The sequence below is a fragment of the Podarcis cretensis genome (genome assembly GCF_951804945.1).
Source record: "Podarcis cretensis genome assembly, chromosome: 11".
Lineage (NCBI taxonomy): Eukaryota > Metazoa > Chordata > Lepidosauria > Squamata > Lacertidae > Podarcis > Podarcis cretensis.
The window spans coordinates 49526724-49547879 of NC_137180.1; the positions used below are offsets into that span (position 1 = coordinate 49526724).

General features: G+C 44.2%; 1 protein-coding gene across 1 annotated transcript; it reads left to right on the forward strand.

The window, feature by feature from the left end:
• Positions 1-1352: 1352 nt before the first annotated feature.
• SLC45A2 (solute carrier family 45 member 2) lies at positions 1353-20763 on the forward strand. The gene is made up of 7 exons (XM_079994914.1): positions 1353-1892; positions 4886-5062; positions 9291-9610; positions 13065-13208; positions 15302-15425; positions 17182-17390; positions 20507-20763. Exons 1-7 carry the CDS (start codon positions 1445-1447, stop codon positions 20735-20737), a joined length of 1653 nt encoding a protein of 550 aa, XP_079851040.1. The 5' UTR covers positions 1353-1444; the 3' UTR covers positions 20738-20763.
• The last annotated feature ends 393 nt before the right edge of the window (positions 20764-21156 follow it).

A 21156-nucleotide genomic window follows, 5' to 3' on the forward strand; every position in this document is an offset into this window, starting at 1 on the left:
TAATATTAGATATCTCCCATAGTAAATAAGGGGGTGAGGAGTGCCTTGAAAAACTCTTTGATACTGTTTGCTGATACTGAGGTAGGTGCTGGTTCATTATGGCAGAGGCTTATGATGGCTTTTAATGACTGTTTATATAAAAATCTATGGGCTTAGATGGAATGCAGCAAGCAAAGGTAGGGGACCCCAAACCTTAACACCCATTTGCAAACTGATTTTCACACTGCCTTTCTGGCAATTACCAATAAGTCACATGCTCTCCTGTCACCTTCAATGACTATTACACTACTCAGTAGTGTAGCACAATGGAAGTCTGTTTCTCTACCCATTTACTGTGGAGTAAGCCTGAGTTCATACTTCTGAGCAGTTGCGTGTAGGACTGCAGTTTTGCGCTGCGGAGTGCCTACCATTACTCTGCAAAGCAAGCCACTCTTCTGCTTTATACTTCCAAGTTGCATGATGGTGGCTTGGTTAAAGCTCACAATAAGTGCTTGGTAGAGATGGGATCTGATCTCGGGTATTCCATACCCAAGACGTCCTTGTCTTGATTTTTGGTCTGCCCATCTTACTTAAGTGGTGAGTCAGCCCTCTAGCCAGAGTTCATATTACTTCTGTGCTTTGTCTAGCAGTTGGCTTATTCTTAATCCTTGGTAAATGCTAAAACAGTAGTAATTAATGAAATTTTTAGAGTCTCATCAGCACAAAAGTGGAATCACAAAGCTGGATAGGATAATTTGGAAAGAAATACAATTCCTTTACATTCATTGGCCGGAATGCTAAGTGACACAGGGTTAGAATGCTGCCTGTACATTTTACTTTTATTTTCTTGTACGGAAGACATAGACTTTCACTGCTTTACACGAGATCTGGATGGGAGGGGGAGAGAGCCTGAACATTCTTTGGGAACACAAGCCCTAGGAAGCATGAAAGCCAAACTTCAAAGCACACAGGATTAAATACCACAAGGAAGGATTGCCAGCCTCCTGCCATTTCTTCCTCCAGACTATCTTAAAAGCAGTTCTGCTCTGCAAACAACTTGTTGCCTGAAATGAAACCATGGAAAGGATACTCTTCCTTGCAACATGCAAAAAAAGTGGCTGATGCACCAGTATCTTCCGACTATTAACTTTTGCCTTCCGACTAACTTTGGCTTTGGGCATGTGAGCATAGTATACACACATGATCCACATTCCCCCCCCCCCTTTCTCTGAGATAATCCTCCAGTCATAGCTGAGAACTCCCCAGCGAGCCAGGCGCTCTAATTGTGCTAATCTTCCGCTGCAGACACACACAAGACGCACACTCCCCCCTACACTCCCCCCTTGTGCAACTTGTGATTCCAGAGAGCCCTGAAAAGTATGTGCGTGCCCCTCCTCCAGCTCCTTCTCCTACCGGCTGACCCGAGATCCATGCCTGGCAGAGCACGCTCCCAGAAAGCAGCCCGATGACTCTAACCAGGCAGGATTTCGGTGGGACGCTTCCGCGCCCCTGTGAGTTGGGCATCGCCAGCATGGAGTGCAGCAGCAGCAAAGAGGAAACCATGCTGCAGTCCTTGGCAGCTGGAGAGCCCTTCAGGCCCGTGGAGCCCCCGAAGAAGGCAACGGGGAGGTTGGTGATGCACAGCATGGCCATGTTCGGCCGAGAGTTCTGCTACGCCGTGGAGGCGGCCTTTGTCACACCTGTGCTGCTCAGCGTGGGCCTCCCCAAAAGCCTTTATAGCCTCGTCTGGCTCATAAGCCCCATCCTTGGTTTTGTGCTGCAGCCTGTGGTTGGCTCGGCCAGTGACCACTGCAATTCAGCCTGGGGCAAACGGAGACCTTACATCCTGGTCCTGGGCATTATGATGTTGGTAGGGATGGCTCTGTACCTCAATGGAGAGACAGTTGTCTCAGGTGAGTAACTGAACACTTTGTTGAGCCGTGCAAAATGCACCCTTGTGAATCTGAAGATAAGGGTGGGTGGGTGGGACAGTGGATTCCCCTCCCACCCCCGAGTGAAAATGCAAGCTTTCTCAACAAGTTTGGGTTATGTGTCTGTGAAGGACTAGCTAGCACTGTGAAAATTAACTAATGTGCTAAATAAAAGACCTCTTGCACTACAGGGCTGAACCTTGTGTTTGAAGGAGGCTCAGACACAAATGCTGTCTGTATTCTGCATGCATGTTTGATACGACTGTTGCTGCCACAGTCGCCTCTTTCCAGTCACAGACAGGTTCCCGGAGTAAAGAAAATAGGCAAAGAGCTAATTTCATTTTGAGATAAATCATTTTAATGATTGGTTATTTCATGAAAAAGTTGAACTATGCTGTGATTCAATGATGCAGAGGCTAAACTGGCAGAAAGTTACAACAACAACAACTATAATAATAATAATGGACAGTGTCTGTGAAGCACTTCAATCTCCCAATTAATAAAACATGCTCTTATTGATTGTTCAAGTACTTCACATACACCAGCATGGTGTGGTGGTTATAGTGTTGGACTAGGACCTGGGAGACCAGGGTTCAAACCCCAATGCAGCTATGAAGCTCATTGGGTGACCTTAGGCCAATCAATCTTGGCCTAGCCTACCTCACAGGGTTCTTGTGAAGATAATATTGGAAGGAAGAGAAGTTTGTAGGCCACCTTGAACTCCTTGGGGGAAAGGTGGGACAAAAATGCAATAAATAAACATCAGTAATCCCTAAATTTAAGGTGCTTACAGCAGAGGCACTTAACAACAGGTTTTATTAGAATCATAGAGCAGAAAGGGATCTCAAAGGCCATCCAGTCCAACCCTTGCCAATACATCCCTGATGTGGTGGCTGGATGACCACCTCTTTTGAGCTAGTCTGCTCCATTCTCAGGAAGCTCTTCCTAATGTTTAGTCAGAAACCCCTTTCTTGTAATTTGAGTCCATTAACTGTGGTCTTGCCTTCTGAAGGAACATAAAGCAAATTTGCTCCACCATCTGTGTGGCATCCCCTCAGATATATAAAGATTGCTTTCATATTGTCTCTTAGTTAATCTCTTCTCCATGCCCAGCTCCATCAACCTAGCTTCATAGGACTTGGTCTCTAAAACCCTCCCCATCTTTGTCCCCCTCCTCTATGGAGCCACTCTAGTTACTCGATAGCCTTCTCAAACTGCAGTGGCCATGTAAATAAAACAAGCAGCTGTGGGTGCTTATTTTACCACAATTAAGGACCAATTCACGACACATTCTGACACATTCTTTAGAGGCTTTCGAAATGAGGAGCTTCCTGCAATAATCTTGTGAGGTTCAGCAGTCAAGATGAATGGGCTGTTATAACGGGCTTTGAAACTTCTTTGAAAGTGCTCTGGTAGATTAGAAATCCAATAGATTTTTGACGCTGTTAACCCTACATCCCTAGCCACTGACTCAGTAGTCATCCTGCAGAAACAACAGGGAATTCAAGAATGGAGGTGTTGCAATACAATTTCCAAAGTGCTTGGGTCTTGCATTTAAATTGCCTTTGTCCCATTGCAATCAGTTGAGTTAAATGGATTTTCCCCAAGTGCATTAATACAAACTAAAGTGGTTCAAAGCCAGCTATTCCCTTCCAGTGTGTGATAAGAGTCTGTTGTAGAAAATAAAATATAATCAGGTACCCAGTGAAGCCTTTGGTGTGTCCTGGCTCAACACATAAATCAACTTTGACTGTGTGATTTCGGCTGCCAGCTTGCCGCCCCGAGATTGCGACTTCTGCATTACCCAGCGAAGCAGAAGACTTAATGGCCTCCACTGCTCCAGACATCTTCCCTCTGTCCTTTTGTTATTGCCCTTTCTCATCCAGGTGTATCACACAGAAAGTGGAGCGAGGGAGTGATGGGTGAAAGGACCAGACCAGAGGGGTGGAATACGTTTGGGAAAGAAAAGCTGCAATGGTTGAGTCCCCAGCTTTGTTGGCCATAAGTACATTGATATAGTTGCCCTAACTGGAACCGAGCATTCCCATTCATGCAACCAAATACTGGAAATCCTGCAGTGGTTTCAGGGGCAAGCTATGGAGTAGGGCTGATGCACATCATTCATGAGCTGGTACATATAATGACTTGGGATGATTAAGGATGACAAATGGGGGGGGAGGGTCATTTTACAGGGAACCAGGCAGAGGGCCTTCTCGGTAGTGGCACCCGCCCTGTGGAACACCCTCCCACCAGATGTCAAAGAGAAAAACAACTCCCAGACTTTTAGAAGACATCTGAAGGCAGCCCTGTTTAGGGAAGCTTTTAATGTTTAATATACTATTGTATTTTAATATTCTGTTGGAAGCTGCCCAGAGTGGCTGGGGAAACCCAGCCAGATGGGCGGAGTATAAATAACAAATTATTATTATTATTTTGGGTGTGGGGGAGTGAAAACTCCTGGAGGGCAGAGGCAGAAACACAGATGCCAAAGAAGCAGCCTACACTCCAACATTTCTCAGATGAAAATGTCCCTATTTTCATCTGAGGAATGTTGGAGGGTACGCAACTGGTACTTAGAGGCATACTGCCTTTGACAGTGCTGTGTAAGAGGAGTGAAATCTCCCCTCCTGCACCTTACCTTCTCCCAGTCAGTTGCTCCAGTCAAACATCTCTGTTCCTAGGTCCCTTCTGAAAGAGACTGGCACAGCCAGCCGCAAGGAGGTCAGGTACGAGTGGGTGGGGGTCCATTTTAGAATCTGCTGACACATCTAATGCAGAAAAAAAAGGTGACAATTGCTGCAATCTTAGAACAATCACAGATTGAGAAGCCCCCAGCATTCCTTTTAGAGATTTCCTGTGCAAGCGATGGCTCTTGTGAGCGAAGAAAGCAACAGAAAATTGCAGCCGCATTGGCCCTCAGTACTCCATGGTGTCTAGGAAACGGCTGTAAAGTGAACCAATTTCTTCTTTTGCAGCTTTGGTTGCAGACAGAGGCACCCAGAGGACTTGGGCTATAGTTATCACCATGCTGGGAGTGGTGCTCTTTGATTTTGCTGCTGACTTCATTGATGGTCCCATCAAGGCCTATTTATTTGACGTCTGCTCTCACCAGGACAAGGAGAAAGGGCTTCATTATCATGCCCTCCTGACAGGTAAAACTCATAGCACCTGAACGATTCTCTTTCCCCTCCCTTTAATCATATGAGGGAGAGAGAAAGGTGGCAGCTGCCTGGAGTTCCTTCCTGTCTTCCCATGCTTAAGCTTCTTGAACAAGTTGGTCATCTGATGCAGTGCTTCAGTAACAAGCATTGTTTAACAGGTCATCTTGTGACCGCTGTAGCTGCTACAGAGAGGATCTGGAGGAACAGCTTCTTTTGAAAGAAGTAACATCCTACAATTAAAATTGAAGCCAAACAAGCAAGAATTTCTTCCTGCTTTCGGCATGTATTGGGTTGTTATACTGTTCTGTTTTTGCATATTTGTACAGTGGTACCTCGGGTTAAGTACTTAATTCATTCCGGAGGTCCGTTCTTAACCTGAAACTGTTGTTAACCTGAAGCACCACTTTAGCTAATAGGGCCTCCTGCTACCGCTGCGCCGCCAGAGCACGATTTCTGTTCTCATCCTGAAGCAAAGTTCTTAACCTGAAGCACTATTTCTGGGTTAGCGGAGTCTGTAACCTGAAGCGTATGTAACCTGAAGTGTATGTAACCCGAGGTACCACTGTATTTTCCACAATGGGAACTGAAACCCAGCAAAGGGCCAGAGAAGATACAACAGCACAAGCTTTTTAGACCTGAATTGTAAACTCCTAGCCACATTGACCATTGAAAGTGAGTCCCAATGGGCTTAGTAAAATTTACATCTCAGGAAACTAGATGTGGACTCTGCTGCATATTTAAATACTGTTTAGAAGAGTGTGGTTGTCCCATCCTCTCCCCACTCACCCCCAGTGTCTGATGGGAAATAAATTTTGCTGCCATGCCTTTTGATAGTGCTGCTATCACATGCTATGCAGAGTTTATTTTGCATTTAGATGTTACAAATCTGCTTATTATGCCATGCAAATCATCAAGATATACAAAAGAGATGCCAAGAAGTTTGGGACGGTGTGCACATTGTACATTTAAAGCACAGAATACCTGCCCAAGAATCCTGGCAACTGTAGCTGCAATTCCCAGCACTCTTAACAAGCTACAGATCCCAGAACTCTGTAGGGAAAGTTATGTGCTTAAAGAATGTACGGTGCTGGGTATTTGGCTTCTTTGGTTTAGTATCTTTAGCCCTTCAAAGAAGAATAAATATGATTATATTAGGTCCTCAAGATGTTGGACCCTTAATAAATATGAATGTTCTCTTTTTAACTGATCAGTATTTATTGATGTTTTGCTGGTGCTTCTATGGATACTGTTGTTGATTTTATTATTATATGTTGGACACCATCTTGATATTTTTTTAAAATAACAGTGTGGATTTTAAATAGATAAATAATTCTGGGCTTAAAGATTCCTGCATTACAGGGGCTGGACTAGATCACTATTGCGGTCCCTTCCAGCTACAAGGCTTTGTTTCTATATTTCTATCCTATTTTGCTAGGGATGGGGGGGGGGGTATTTGATTTTGTGTGCATAGTAATGTGAAAACTACCTAATTGGTACTAATTCTCCAAACAAACACATAGGAATTTTCTTGCAAAGTGTGTATGTTGGTCCAAACTGCATACAAAAATGTGTTTGTTGGGAGAACTTTGCACTGAAATGCGGGTGAATTTTCATGAGGAGTTAACAAATAACAGTTTGCAAATTGCTACGGAAATGTGGAGATCTGAATTTAAGATGGGAAATACAAGAAACTGAGTGGAACCAAAATAGACAAATTCATCCATCCTAGTCCTTGACCATTGTCCCTACTGGCTGGAGATGATGGGTGTCTAAACTCAACAAACTGAAGGCTTCAGGGAAAAACTTCAGGGAAGTTTTTAATATTTAATGCTGTATTGTTTTTAATACTTGATTGGGAGCCGCCCAGAGTGGCTGGGGAAACTCAGCCAGATGGGCAGGGTATAAATAATAAATTATTATTATTATTATTACAACATCTGGAACATAGCTGTCAACTTTCAGATTTGAAAATAAGGGATCAGTAGCCTTGAAAATAAGGGATCAGCAGCCTCACCTGTCCTGGGGACAGTCTACGGGATATCTAACAATCCGGGATAGCAGCAGGAAACAGCGGGAAACAGCGCTGGAATAAGGGAATTTCCCGCAAAAAAAAGGGAAGGTTGACAGCTATGAAGGTCACAGGCTCCCCACCAGAGCGTATGGGCTCCTTCTACCCACAGAGGGAGAATCTGTGATGTTGGGCTGTAACTCCCATCTTACTTATCAAAACCTTTATTAGGCATTATGCAGGTAAAACCATAAAAGGAAAATAACATATAAAAGCCTTGAGATATATATAAAAAGGCAGGAGTTGGCTACATACAAATATAAATATATACATATAGAATCAGTGGTTTTCCTTGTTAACCTGCTCCTTGGAGGACTGCTGCCAAAAACTCGGCTACCCCCGCCGTTACCCTTTGGTCAGCGTCGGATAGGTAGAGTCCCACACATTCAGCTTGCTGGGGTTCCAGACCACCCGAAAGGGGGGACAGCACGCGTTGACGGAGCGTACTGTACAATGGGCAATGAAAGAGGATATGCTCTACAGTGTCCGGGACATTCATAGAACATCTGCAGAATCTCTTGCTTCTGGGAATGTTTTGATATCTTCCCCAGACAAATGCTGAGGGAAAAACATTCAAACGGGCCAGTAACTCCCATCACCTCCATCATTGATCTGTTCCCTCTAATATATAGCCTTGCTCTGAGCCAGGAGGTTCTCCCCACAACGCCCAGTCCTTATTGACTCATTATGGCTGCTGCTCTCCTCACCTTCCATCCCATCTCACTCTTCTGCTTGTTACCACTTGAATTCTCCATGATCTGGCCTGGCTGCATGCTCTTTACTCCTTTCCCTCCAGGGTCAATAGTATTTTCATGATTTGGGGGTGGGGTGGGGAAGGTCATGAAAGAAAAGGCATTCTTTCCTCCCAGCTTGGAATATTTTTCCAGAAACTTTCTCCCCACCATAAATGAGAGTTTTTATTTCCTCAAATCCAGCATCTCTTACGAGGTCACATCCAGAGTGACACTGGATGGTGGTGAGAGATGGAAGGAAGTTCCATGTGATTCAAATGCCTGCCGACCACACCGCCACTAAACAAAGAGAAGGTTGTGTTGCCTTGCAGTCCGAGTGACGTCAGCCCCTAGCAGTTACTTAATTTGTGGGTTATATACATAGATTTGGCCTTTATATTATATTGCATATCCTGCTAACCATAGTATTTGTGGGTGCATTTTAGAAGCACTTGCAAATGCATGGTAAACGTTACACTGACAATTTCCCATGAAGCAAGCTGTTACTAGAATCTATAGCATCATAACGTTAACATAGCAAGGGTCCTTTTCCAGTCCTAGGGCCACATTCTTTTCTGGGTAGCCTCCCAGGGGCCACGTCACAGTGGTGGGCAGGGCAATGAGTGTATATTTTACTTTTGTACATCAGACTACATTCTACACTCACTCACATGCTGTCAGCAATAAATCACAGTGTGTCCGTGAAGTTAACTCTTAATTCAAGGAAGCAGGTTGACTCAGGGAGTCAGGCCTAGTGAGCACAGCATCCCAGTAGATCTTGCTCCTATGAGGCAGTTGTAAGGACTGAAGGGCCCCACTTCCCCAAGGTTCACTACATTTCCTCCTCCCCCAGGTTCTTTGCAAGCAGAGAGTTATTCACCTTGTCTGCCTTTGCTCCTCCCTCTCTGTACCTCTTCTGGTTCTGGGAGCTGGACACGCCTGCTTTCTTCAGCAACCTGCCTCATCTCTGTCTCCTGGCCCTCTTCCTCTCCAGCCTCTGCTTCTGGACTGCTCTCTGCCACAGCCTCTTCCTGCTCACTAAACCTTGTTACCTATTCAGCTTCCAACACCACTTCCTCCCAGTTGGCTCCCTCTTCTTCCTCTGACCACTCATCTTTGTCCCACCCCTATCAACAACCAACAACAAATAGCTTCCCTCCCACAAACACTTTTAAAAGCCATACATTGTTCATTCAGCAAAGGCCTGGTTATAGAAAAAGGCCTGGCACCTAGAGATTTATAGTGAAGGTGCCAGGTGAGGCTCCCTGGGAAAAGCATTCCACAATTGGGAAGCCACCACAGAAAAGGCCTGTTCTCATGTTGCCACTCTCTGGATCTCTCTTGGCAGGGGCACACAAATAACATGACATGTTGATGTTAAATACGATTCTACTGTCTTTATTTTTCTGTTCTTTCTTAGGTCTAGGAGGGGCCCTTGGCTACCTCACAGGTGCCATCGATTGGGGGCATACCGTCTTGGGGAAATATTTGGGATCAGAATTCCAGGTGATGTTCTTTTATGCTGCTCTTGTGTTCCTGATCTGCCTTACTGTACACTTGTGCAGTATTCCTGAAACTTCTCTCGCTGACAAGGTAGAATCCGAAGCCCTGCTGAAAGCAGCTGAGCCCTATCCGTATGGTTCCATAGGAAAAGTCAAGAATGGTTATTTTAACAGCGGATATAATGAAATACGGGTTTTATCTCGGCAAGGGAAGCCCACCCTCAAAGAAGACATTCAGGTAATTGTGCCTTTTTTAGATTGCCATCTTTGCCTTTAATTCTAATATGTTTGACATGGTAACCCTGGACCCTCACATGAATTGGAAAGTGATGTAATCAATTTGGAGGATCAGGTTATCCAAAATAAAAATGGAGGCCAGACATGGGGCTGGGTCCTGACTAAGTAAGTTGTGCCTAGTTCCCACTGAAATCAAAAGAACTTCAGTTAAGTCATGACTAACTTGCCCTGTCTGTTTCAATGGGACCTAAGTTCAACTAACTTAGTCTGGTTCCAACACATAATATTTATGAATGGCCTATTTCCTATACTTTGGGCATGATCTTAAAAAGTTAGTTATGACGGAGGCTACAATCTTATACAGTACTCACTTATCTAGGAATAAGCCCCATTGAACTCAGTGGGACTTATGAGTACGCAAGCAGGGGAATGCATTGTAGGCTCTGTTAAAGGCAATGAAATTGAACAGGTGGTCCAGACAAACATCACATTACTTTTAGTGGAACTTAACTTTCACTGGACTGTTCCCCTTGGATATAATCATTAAATTACCCCAGATTACACTGAGATACTAAGCATCTGGTATGGTGGTTCCTCCCTTCTGACTTGGTGCAGAAATAAGAAATATTGGGCGGGATTCACCTGATCAGCCTTTTTGGTGGAAGGACTTTCACTTGTGCAATTGGGCTCCCACTCCCCCTGCACCTCCCCAAATTGGCTTGAAGGTCAGGAGGACTCCCAGAACAGCATGCAAGGAGAAGCTGGAATGCTTGCACTGATGGAATGATTACAAGAGTGCAATATTGAATTCCAAACGTCGATCTCTGTGTGACTGTTATCTGACAGGCTCTTCATGAAATAAGACCTATTGTGTCACACTAATTAATATTCTGTGGTCCCCTGTGAATGAAACCCACAGTCTGCGGGCTCCCACTTTGTTTGGTGAGGCTTATAAAGGTAAAGGTAAAGGACCCCTGACCATTAGGTCTAGTCATGGGCGACTCTGGGGTTGCGGTGCTCATCTCGCTTTACTGGCCGAGGGAGCCGGTGTACAGCTTCCGGGTCATGTGACCAGCACGACTAAGCCGCTTCTGGTGAACCAGAGCAGCGCACGGAAACGCCGTTTACCTTCTCGCCAGAGTGGTACCTATTTATCTACTTGCACTTTGACGTGCTTTCGAACTTCTAGGTTGGCAGGAGCAGGGACCAAGCAACGGGAGCTCACCCCGTTGTGGGGATTCGAACTGCCGACCTTCTGATCAGCAAGCCCTAGGCTTTGTGGTTTAACCCACAGCGCCATCCACTTACTCCCTGATAAATGTGCACAGGATTGTAGCCAGAGTCTGGAGAAAATGAAACGTTAACATGTACCTTGTTTCCTAAAGATATATGAAGAGTCTGATAAGCAGATAATTTTGCATCTAAATCTGAAAATGGCCATGAGTCACCCATGTAAAAACTGACATAACTTTGGCCAGAATCTTCCGAAGTATTTGTTTTCAAGTGAAGTTGATCTGCATGAATATTTGGTAGCAAGTTGATATATTTTGAAGCCAGTGGGGCTTACATTCTGCTCCTTTGATCACAGCTGTGTTGTGCCAACCTTGTGCCAACAAGGAAGGTTTTTTCTTAGGATTGTGCCAATCTTGTTCTGGGATCTGTAGATGTGTTTTACATCACTGGCAATATATACCATGGCGAGCCACTGCTAATCAGAATTCAATGTACTAGGCTGGATAGATCAATGGTCTGACACTGTTGCTCTTGTGTCTGCTAATCAGTTTCACATCCAAACAAAAATGCATTCAAGGAAATTAAGTGAAATTGATTTATTTATTTTTTGGCATTTGTTTATTTCAAGCCTGTTTACCCTACTATTTAGGTGGAAATGCTTCCAGAGTGATTCAGGGCTCCTCTAGACAATCTATTTATCCAGCCTTCATCTTGATTTATATGCACAAAGTTTATGCATTGGTTAGACTATGCCCAGACTTCCTTGAACATTTGTTCTCATTTGTTTATGGGGCAGTTATACGACAATGAGCAGTCAACATGATATCCTTGTGGGGTGTTTGCATGTCTTCCTGTTAATCATTTGCTCAGCCCTCACATTTCAGTGCATTTCCCTGTCACTTTCCTAACTGCAAAAAGTTGTTAAAAAACAGATTTGCTGGATGAGGACAGGTAGGCGTATAAGGAGCAAAAGCATTGCAAGCAACCAGTGTGAACAAAGTAGCCCAAAATTGAATAAGGAAGACTTGATATCCAAATGCACACCAGCTGGATCTGATAATTCAGATAGAAGTGAGCCTTGAGTTGTTGGTTTAGCTAAAACCCCAGCTATCTGATATTTCTAGAGAAAGTGCATTCCTTGTTTCTTTAGCTTTTTAGCTGTCAGCCAGAGGCAATTCCTGTGGGGTGAGATGTCTTGTTTCACCTTGCCAACCATTCAAAACAGTCTTATGAAAGTTGCTTTCATGTGCTGGTTTATTTTCATGCAAGGCATCCACTCCCACAAACTTCTGCATCATCCATCAGTATCTGGAGAGACAGTGGTGTTACTTTTTATTAATAATTCATCTAATAAATTTATATTCCAGTAGCATCTACCTTGAGGCAGCTAGGGCTCCCAGGTGGTCTCCTATCCAGGCACAAGACCTGACCTAGACCTCCTTAGCTTCAGCTGCACCATCCGCCCACAGACCATGCCCTGAGAATAGTCCTCTTTTAAGAATATGGCCCATTGGCCCATCTAACCCAGTATCCTTTTCATGCAGTCACTCACCAGATGCTTAGGGGTAGCCTGTAAGCTGGACATGAGCACAACAGCACTCTGCCCACCTGTGATTCCCACCATACAGTATTCAGAGACATACTGCTTCTGACACAGGCAGTTAGAACATAGCCTAGATCTTCATGAATTTGTCTAATCCTCTTTTAAAGTCACCCAAGCTGGTGGCCATCATCCTGTGGGAGCAATTTCCATAGTTTAACTAGGTGCTGCATGAAGTTCTGTGTTTTATCTGTACTGAATCTTCCAACATTTAGCTTCATTGGTGTTATGTACTGAAGTTCTCACCCTGGGCCAGCAGGGGGATACTGTAGATAGTTATGCAAATGAAGGATCGAAAGTGATGTTCAGTGATTGGATAGTTTTAGAAAGTTGCTACAGTAACGTTGTACTGGAGCTCTATATAAGCAGGCTGACTGAGCACTTCTGCTCAGTTCTGTTCTGGCCTCTGAATAAACAAGAGCTGTTTGAAGAATCGCTGTGTTGTCTGATATGTTCACCCACAACTTAACAATTGGGTGTGCACAAGTTCTAGTGTTATGAGAGAGGAAGAGAAGGGGGGCAAGAGAGCTGAGAAACTGAAGAGTGGAGAGGCGGGGGGGGGGAAATCCTCCAGTCTGTTGGGAGCCTTTTCAATGAAACGTTGGAACATCCTTCCTTTCAGGTTCAGAAGCAGATGACCATTAAGTCCCTCCTAAAAGCACTCCTAAGCATGCCTTCCCACTACCGCTTCTTGTGTGTGAGCCATCTGATGGGATGGACAGCTTTCCTTTCCAACATGCTCTTCTTCACCGATTTCATGGGACAGGTACGGAAAAGTAGCCATCTTTCCTCTGGGCAAATTCAATTTTTAGGATTTAACTTTCATTCGCTTGCTTATGCAGCCTGATGGCAGATTTCAACAGTTGTCAACATCAAGAACAGGGAAATTAGATTTCCAAGAACAAAAAGTATTCTTCATAGAACTGGGTCCATTGGGTAGCTGGATTTTTCATCTTTTACTTTTTGAAAAAGGTTTCTGCTGTTGAATCTACTGCAGTCTCCAAAATATGAAAATAGCAGTCATAAAAACACAAAGGTTTCCATTTGTGTTCTAAATGTTTGATTCCCCTTCATCTCACTCTTGAATTCTGTAGAACTGACAATCATACCATACATTTTTAAATTTGAAACAAGAAGGCAAGAACAAAGATATTGGAGATATACTTCAGAGGTCCAGACTATGAGAAGCCCGAAAAAAATTAATAATTAATAATTTGGATTGTAGTTTGGTTGTTTTTTATTTTAGTTTATTGTTTTTAATTGGATTATAATTGGATTATGATTATGATTTGATGGATACGTTAATTGGCTGTTTTCTATTGGAAAATTAATAAAAATGATTTAAAAATAAATAAATTAGAAACTAGCAGTTAATTCTTTTGTTTACCACATTAATGTATGTGGCATTTGCAAAAGAAATAAACCTGACATTTCAGGCTCTCTGTTTGATGCTATTCAGACTTGTATGTGGGTTTTTCAAGTCTGATCCTTCCCACTTGCTAGTGGAGGTTGTCACTGCACTGGCGCTACTAAGGACGGGATAACCACTGAGACCATCTTGGCTGTGAGTCCTGGAAGACCTGCTCCCTGCCTTGCAGGCCTTTTCCCACCTGGGTTGTTGCTTTTAATTTTCCTTATGTTTATTTTGGAGCTTATGATTTATGTGGAAATTGTTCAATTTCTTTTTTTGATGTACTTTTTGATGTCTTGCTGATTGTTTATGACTGCTTTTGCTATGTCTGTAGTGGTGTAATTTTGTACATGTTGTAAGCTGCCTTGAGCATGGTTTTAACTTTGGAAAGCCAAACATAGTCTGCCCCACAAGCGAGGATTGGAAACCATGTTCAAGCTGAAGTTTACAATCCTGGTTTTCAGGCAAGAGAGTAAGCAGTGAGTTGTATCCCACGTTAAAGGTAAAGGGACCCCTGACCATTAGGTCCAGTCGTGACCGACTCTGGGGTTGCGCGCTCATCTTGCTCTATAGGCCGAGGGAGCCGGCGTTTGTCTGCAGACAGCTTCCGGGTCATGTGGCCAGCATGACTAAACCGCTTCTGGCGACTAAACCGCTTCTCGCTTTATTGGCCGAGGGAGCCGGCATACAGCTTCTGGGTCATGTGGCCAGCATGACTAAGCCACTTCTGGCGAACCAGAGCAGCACACGGAAACACCATTTACCTTCCCACCGGAGCGGTACCTATTGATCTACTTGCACTTTGACGTGCTTTCGAACTGCTAGGTTAGCAGGAGCAGGGACCGAGCAACGGGAGCTCACCCCGTCGCAGGGATTCGAACCGCCGACCTTCTGATTGGCAAATCCTAGGCTCTGTGGTTTAACCCACAGTGCCACCCATGTCCCACATTAGTCCTACTCAAAATCAACCCATTGAAATGAATGGGCGTGTCTAACATAGGTCCATTAATTTAAATAGGTCTGCTGTGAGTACCGTTATGTCTTAGTTGGATACAGCCCTATGACTTAGCAGGAACTGGGACCACATGTTTCTTTTGTGAGGGGAGAAAGAGGGAAAAGGAAATTCATGAGCCCCAGGTTAGTTATTGCAATGCCAAGCCATGGTTGGTGTGAAAAGACATAGAGTAGCATTGTGCTGCTGGAAAGCCTGTCTGAAACAGAAGCCAGACCACAATACTATCAATTCTTGGCCCTGCGCTATTGGCAGAAAATTGGCTGACAATACATATCACCATCACCATCATAATTAAAGTCACCAACATCAAATAAACACAGATGCAGTCCTGCGCACATTTGCTTGGAAGCCAGTATTTTGTGTCCTGTTTTATTTAGAGGCATGATTACCAGCACAGCTTGTTCTTATTCTTTTCTATTTTGGCACACTGCAGATTGTATTCAATGGTGATCCTTATGCACCTCATAACTCCACAGCGTACCTAACCTACGAAAGGGGAGTAGAGATCGGGTGCTGGGGGATGTGTATCAACGCCATCTCTTCCTCGCTTTATTCCTGTGAGTACTACCAACAAATGGATCACTTGCGATCTGACCAAAATAAAACGTGCATTCATACAGGCAGGGCATTTCGCCTACATTCTCTATGTGACCATACAACAACTTTGTAAGGTTGATCGATACTATTTATGCCCATATTACAGAAAGAAAGTTGAGGCTGTGAGAATGGTGGTTTGTGCCAAGGCTTCCTGGTGATGCCATGACAGAAGCAAGGTTCAGAAACAGGGCTTTATGGTAGAGCTCATGCTCTACAACCATGTCAGCTAATAATATAAAGGTAAAGGGACCCCTGACCATTAGGTCCAGTCGTGACCGACTCTGGGGTTGCGGCGTTCATCTCGCTTTATTGGCCGAGGGAACCGGCGTTTGTCCACAGACAGCTTCCGGGTAATGTGGCCAGCATGACTAAGCTGCTTCTGGCAAACCAGAGCAGTGCACAGAAATGCCGTTTACCTTCCCGCCAGAGTGGTACCTATTTATCTACTTGCACTTTGCCGTGCTTCCGAACTGCTAGGTTGGCAGGAGAATAATATACTGACAATATTTTTATAACACTGTACAATGCTACCTCTGGTTAAGTACTTAATTTGTTCCGGAGGTCCATTCTTAACCTGAAACTGTTCTTAACCTGAAGCACCACTTTAGCTAATCGGGCCTGCCGCTGCCGCCACGCGATTTCTGTTCTCATCCTGAAGCAAAGTTCTTAACCCGAGGTACTATTTTTGGGTTAGTGGAGTCTGTAACCTGAAGCGTCTGTAAGCTGAAGTGTATGTAACCCGAGGTACCACTGTACTGTTTCAAAATTCATAAACAGAAGACATATAATATGTGCATGGAGTCACAAATTAATAAGAATCAAATATATTGTCCATGAACAGGAATGGTAGGAGTGGTAAGTCTCTGAAATAGAGGCAGAATGCCTTTCCACAGTCAATATCCTACAAATGTGAGATGATAAACATCACAATAGGGTGCTCCAAGCACAGTGGCAGACAGCAAATAAATGTTCCATGAACAGGAATGGTAGGAGTATAAGGTATAAGGTAGTTTCAAGCTTCCTTCATTGGTATGCGTGGTAAGACCCAGAGAGTAGTCTAGAGGTGGGAAATCAAGTTTTTAGCTGCCGAAACAGATTTCATATGCAAGCTCCTTGGAGGAAGCGAGGTACAATTAGTAAGATTCTGTCAACAGCTTCACTTTGAAGGAAGGTAATATTATTTTCAGAGATATTGCAGACGTTTCACACTCCAGTTTGATCTACATTAAACAATACATAAAGGTAAAGGTAAAGGTACCCCTGCCCGTACGGGCCAGTCTTGACAGACTCTGGGGTTGTGCGCCCATCTCACTTAAGAGGCCAGGGGCCAGCGCTGTCCGGAGACACTTCCGGGTCACGTGGCCAGCGTGACATCGCTGCTCTGGCCAGAGCCAGAGCCGCACACGGAAACGCCATTTACCTTCCCGCTGGTAAGCGGTCCCTATTTATCTACTTGCACCCGGAGGTGCTTTCGAACTGCTAGGTTGGCAGGCGCTGGGACCGAGCAGCGGGAGCGCACCCCGCCGCAGGGATTCGAACCGCCGACCTTTCGATCGGCAAGCCCTAGGCGCTGAGGCTTTTACCCACAGCGCCACCTGCGTCCCTATTAAACAATACATAAACCTTGCTAAATAAAATAATGTTCAGCAATGTTTCCAATGGTTTCCTTTTAGACAGAAATCCCCCACCCCTTTCCCAATCTTTTTCTTCCAACAGATTTGCAGAAAGCGCTTCTGCCTTACATTGGATTAAAGGGACTTTACTTCATTGGATACCTGCTTTTTGGGCTAGGCACTGGCTTCATTGGGCTCTTTCCCAAGGTGTATTCGACTTTGGCCCTCTGTTCCCTCTTCGGCGTAATGTCCAGCACATTATACACAGTGCCATTCAACCTCATTGCTGATTATCACAAGGAGGAGGAAGAGGTAAGTTAGAAGGGATGGTTGTTGTCAGATCCTTTCCTATAGCATCCTTGTTACAACGCCCGTGCCTTTCCCTCCCCACTCCTTTTCTGGATGTTACGCAAGAAGTGAGTGCAGAAGTCGACAGCCAGGTTGCCTCTCTTTATTGCTCACACCTTGAAAGTCAGCTGACGGCACCTGAGCCCTGCTTTTCTAGACTTTCTGCTTAAAATCTCAGGGGAAAATAAATAGAGCTAAAAGCCAGTGGAGTAGGCCTTAAAAAGGTAAAGGGGACCCCTGACTATTAGGTCCAGTCGTGATCGACTCTGGGGTTGCGGCGCTCATCTCGCTTTATTGGCCGAGGGAGCCAGCGTACAGCTTCCGGGTCATGCAGCCAGCATGACTAAGCCGTTACCTTCCCGCCAGAGCGGTACCTATTTATCTACTTGCACTCTGACGTGCTTTCGAACTGCTAGGTTGGCAGGAGCAGGGACCAAGCAATGGGAGCTCACCCCTTCACGGGGATTCAAACCGCCGACCTTCTGATCAGCAAGTCCTAGGCTCTGTGGTTTAACCCACAGCGCCACCCGCGTAGGGATTAAATCTGCACACACTGATTTAGACCAGTGTTTTGCACACAGTATTCTTTGCTCACAATATTTTGTTGCAACGTCATCCACGGAATGGGATGAAAATAATACCACCAAGAATTACATTTTATTGGCTATGACGGCCTGGATCAGCAAATGTTCTGAAGGCAAGGCAGGATGCTCAAGAAGCAGAGCTTCATTATAGAAGTCAAGGCTGAACACATCTCAGCCTCTTGAGTTAGCTTCATGATCAGAAGAAGCTGCGGAGGCTGAACTTTTTCAAGGATGTTAGATTTTGTGTGGTTTAGAGGACTTGAGAGTTCATCAAGTGGAAAGCACTGCAAGCCCGATGTTTCATCCTTTGGTTGTGGGAAATTGCAGTCAAACTAACGTGCTAGTTAGTGCATGACGGGGTTAAGACCAGAGAGGACTGTTCCTAAACTCAGCTGGGTCATCCCCCCCCCAACCTTCATGAGGGAGAAAGTGAAACTTATTTGATTTCCTTTTCTCACTCTTTCCGTGCCATGTAACAGACCAGAATGCATTATGTTCTGTATATTGCACCTGTGTTCTCTTTGCTACTGTATGGAACAATGCATGAACCAGACTTTTGGACTTAGTAAGTAAAATTTTTTAAACTTACTTAACCGTATGTGGTCTGCTCATTGCAAGAAGGGTAGAGAGAGGGGGCAAGCACTGTATTTATTTTTTTTAAATCATTTTTATTCATTTTTCAAACACATAATAAAAACAACACACAAAACAAAAACTCAAAACACAAAAGAGAAACATACAAAACATTTAGACAAATATAACTTCAAAATTGTATTTTCATACACCTTCTTTCCTTCGACTTCCCCATACCTCCCCATCCCTGCATCCTTGTTTTATGGTTCTTTAGCAACCCTTTGGTCAATTTATCTTGATTCCCTTTCATTAAATTTCCTTTACTTTTTTAGTTACAGCTGTAATTCTCTGTTTCTTACCCCTTGACATCTTAGCATTCCTCAATTTTACAACAGTTTTTAAGGTATATTTTAAATTTCTTCCAGTCCTCTTCCACTGTCTCCTTCCCCTGGTCACGGATTCTGCCCGTCAGGGGGCAAGCACTGTAAGCAAACTAAACAGGATATGAAAAGGGTCTAACAACCTGTATTCCATGTTATAATGCTGCTTAACTCTGAGAGTGTTTTTAACTCTACCAGGGTCTGTCTCCCGCTGGAGAGGGCACTCAGCTAATATTTTTTTAATTACCTACATGGGGCTCATAGCTACTTTCCTCCCACATACTAGTGAAATTCATTTTTCATAGAAAAAAGTCTTGGTAACCTTAGCTTGTCACGATACATTTGCAGACATTTGATAACTAACTTCTTTGCTGAACTTTACGCCCTCCTGTTAACATAAGGCAACACAGTGGTCAGAAAACTGGGGAGATCTGGATTTACATTTGCACTGAGCTATGAAATTCACTGATTGATCCTGGACCAGTCGCCATCTCTCAATCTAATCTATTTCCCAGGGTTGTTGTGGGATAAAATGAAGAGTGGGGCGGGGAACTGTATATGTTTAATTTTATTCCCAGAAATTAGAACTCTCTCTCTCTCTCTCTCTCTCTCTCTCTCTCTCTCTCTCTCACACACACACACACACACGTTCCTTTATTTCCCTAGAGGAAAGGCAGGATATAATTGTAAAAAATATTTTTAAAAATATGTATTTGATATGATGGCACTAGAAAAGTAGTTCAATTGCATGCTCTGTTAATAAAAGAGTTTTTATCTCCAACTTTCTAAGGGTAATTATGGTTCAGCAAATAAGATAGTGTATCATTCATGACAAGCCCAGACCATCACAAACCCATTTTATTTAATTATTTATGAAAAATGCACTTCACATTGACCTTGCAATGCTTTTAATTTATCATTCAGAAAGCACCCTTGTTCCCTGTTAAGTGTGAATTGGATGACTCTTCAGTCAAGTGCCATGGATTTCAATGTAAGCTAGTAGGGAAACATCGTACTTCAAAGGAGTTTTCGATTTACTCCCCCAAAGCCCGGAGGACACAGCATTTAACAGAACCTTATGAACTGTCCATGGAACACAAGGCAGAGTTTAACAGCTGTGCAGTCTAGCAAGTGGGGGGAAGTTTTAGCAAGAACTTCAAGAGAAATCCCCTTTCAAAATCAATGAAGCCAATTGCCAATTTCTGTAAGGAAGTTGATTCCGGGAAAGGCTAGGTACATTCTACCAGCTTGAGTAGGGTTTCAGAGTATGTGCAGAGTTCCTTGCCAGTCATATGGTCCGTGCAACTGTTCCCTAGTCTGTGTGGTTCCAGCAGCCCAGAGGCTGTTTCACAAAACTGGGAGGACACCAGAGCTTTAAATCATGCCACTTATCGTGGGCACAAGAACAAAGTCTTGCCTTGCCTGCTCATCAAGACTGTGTAGTATTCGAACAGCTGAGATTCATGCAGTGAAACGATCAGCGCAGGATTGTATGGTCGGCTGTGCCTTGTTTGATGGAGTTCCTATATCTGCTTGCTTTCAGGGCCAGACCGGAGGACAAGCCGGAGAGCACAAACGAGGAAAAGGTGTGGACTGCGCTGCCCTCACTTGCATGGTCCAGCTGGCGCAGATCATTGTTGGGGTGGGCCTGGGCTTTCTGGTGAGCGCTGCTGGGAGCGTGGTGGTAGTGGTGATCTCTGCCTCTGCAATCGCTTTACTAGGCTGCTGCTTTGTAGCGTTCTTTGTTCGGTACGTGGAAGAGAACAATAAATAGTCAAAGCTTGGGAGAAGCTGCTGTCTTTGACAAAGGGAGAAACACGGTGGTTCTCTGGTTGCTGTACCCACACTAGTTATTTCTGTAGCAAGTTTTTGCTTTGTGTGTTTTCTGGGAATATTTGAGGCCACTAGTTCTCCCACACAGTTTAGGCGGATCTACACTGTGGACTTAAACTGGTTTAAAGGGCATCCCTTCTCAGCGAATCACGTGTGCTATTTCTGTGATGAGGACTGCAGACCTCAAACTAATTCCCTCCATGCATAGTCTTCTTCTTTTTAAGCAAACAAAAATCCTAGAGTTCAGCTAGTGTGTTTTTCACTTTTCAGAATCAGAGTGCATATCCAGGCGCTCTTAGACAGCATCCAAAAGGGGGCTTAATAATTCAAATGGATTGTTCAGATTCATAGCTGTCAACG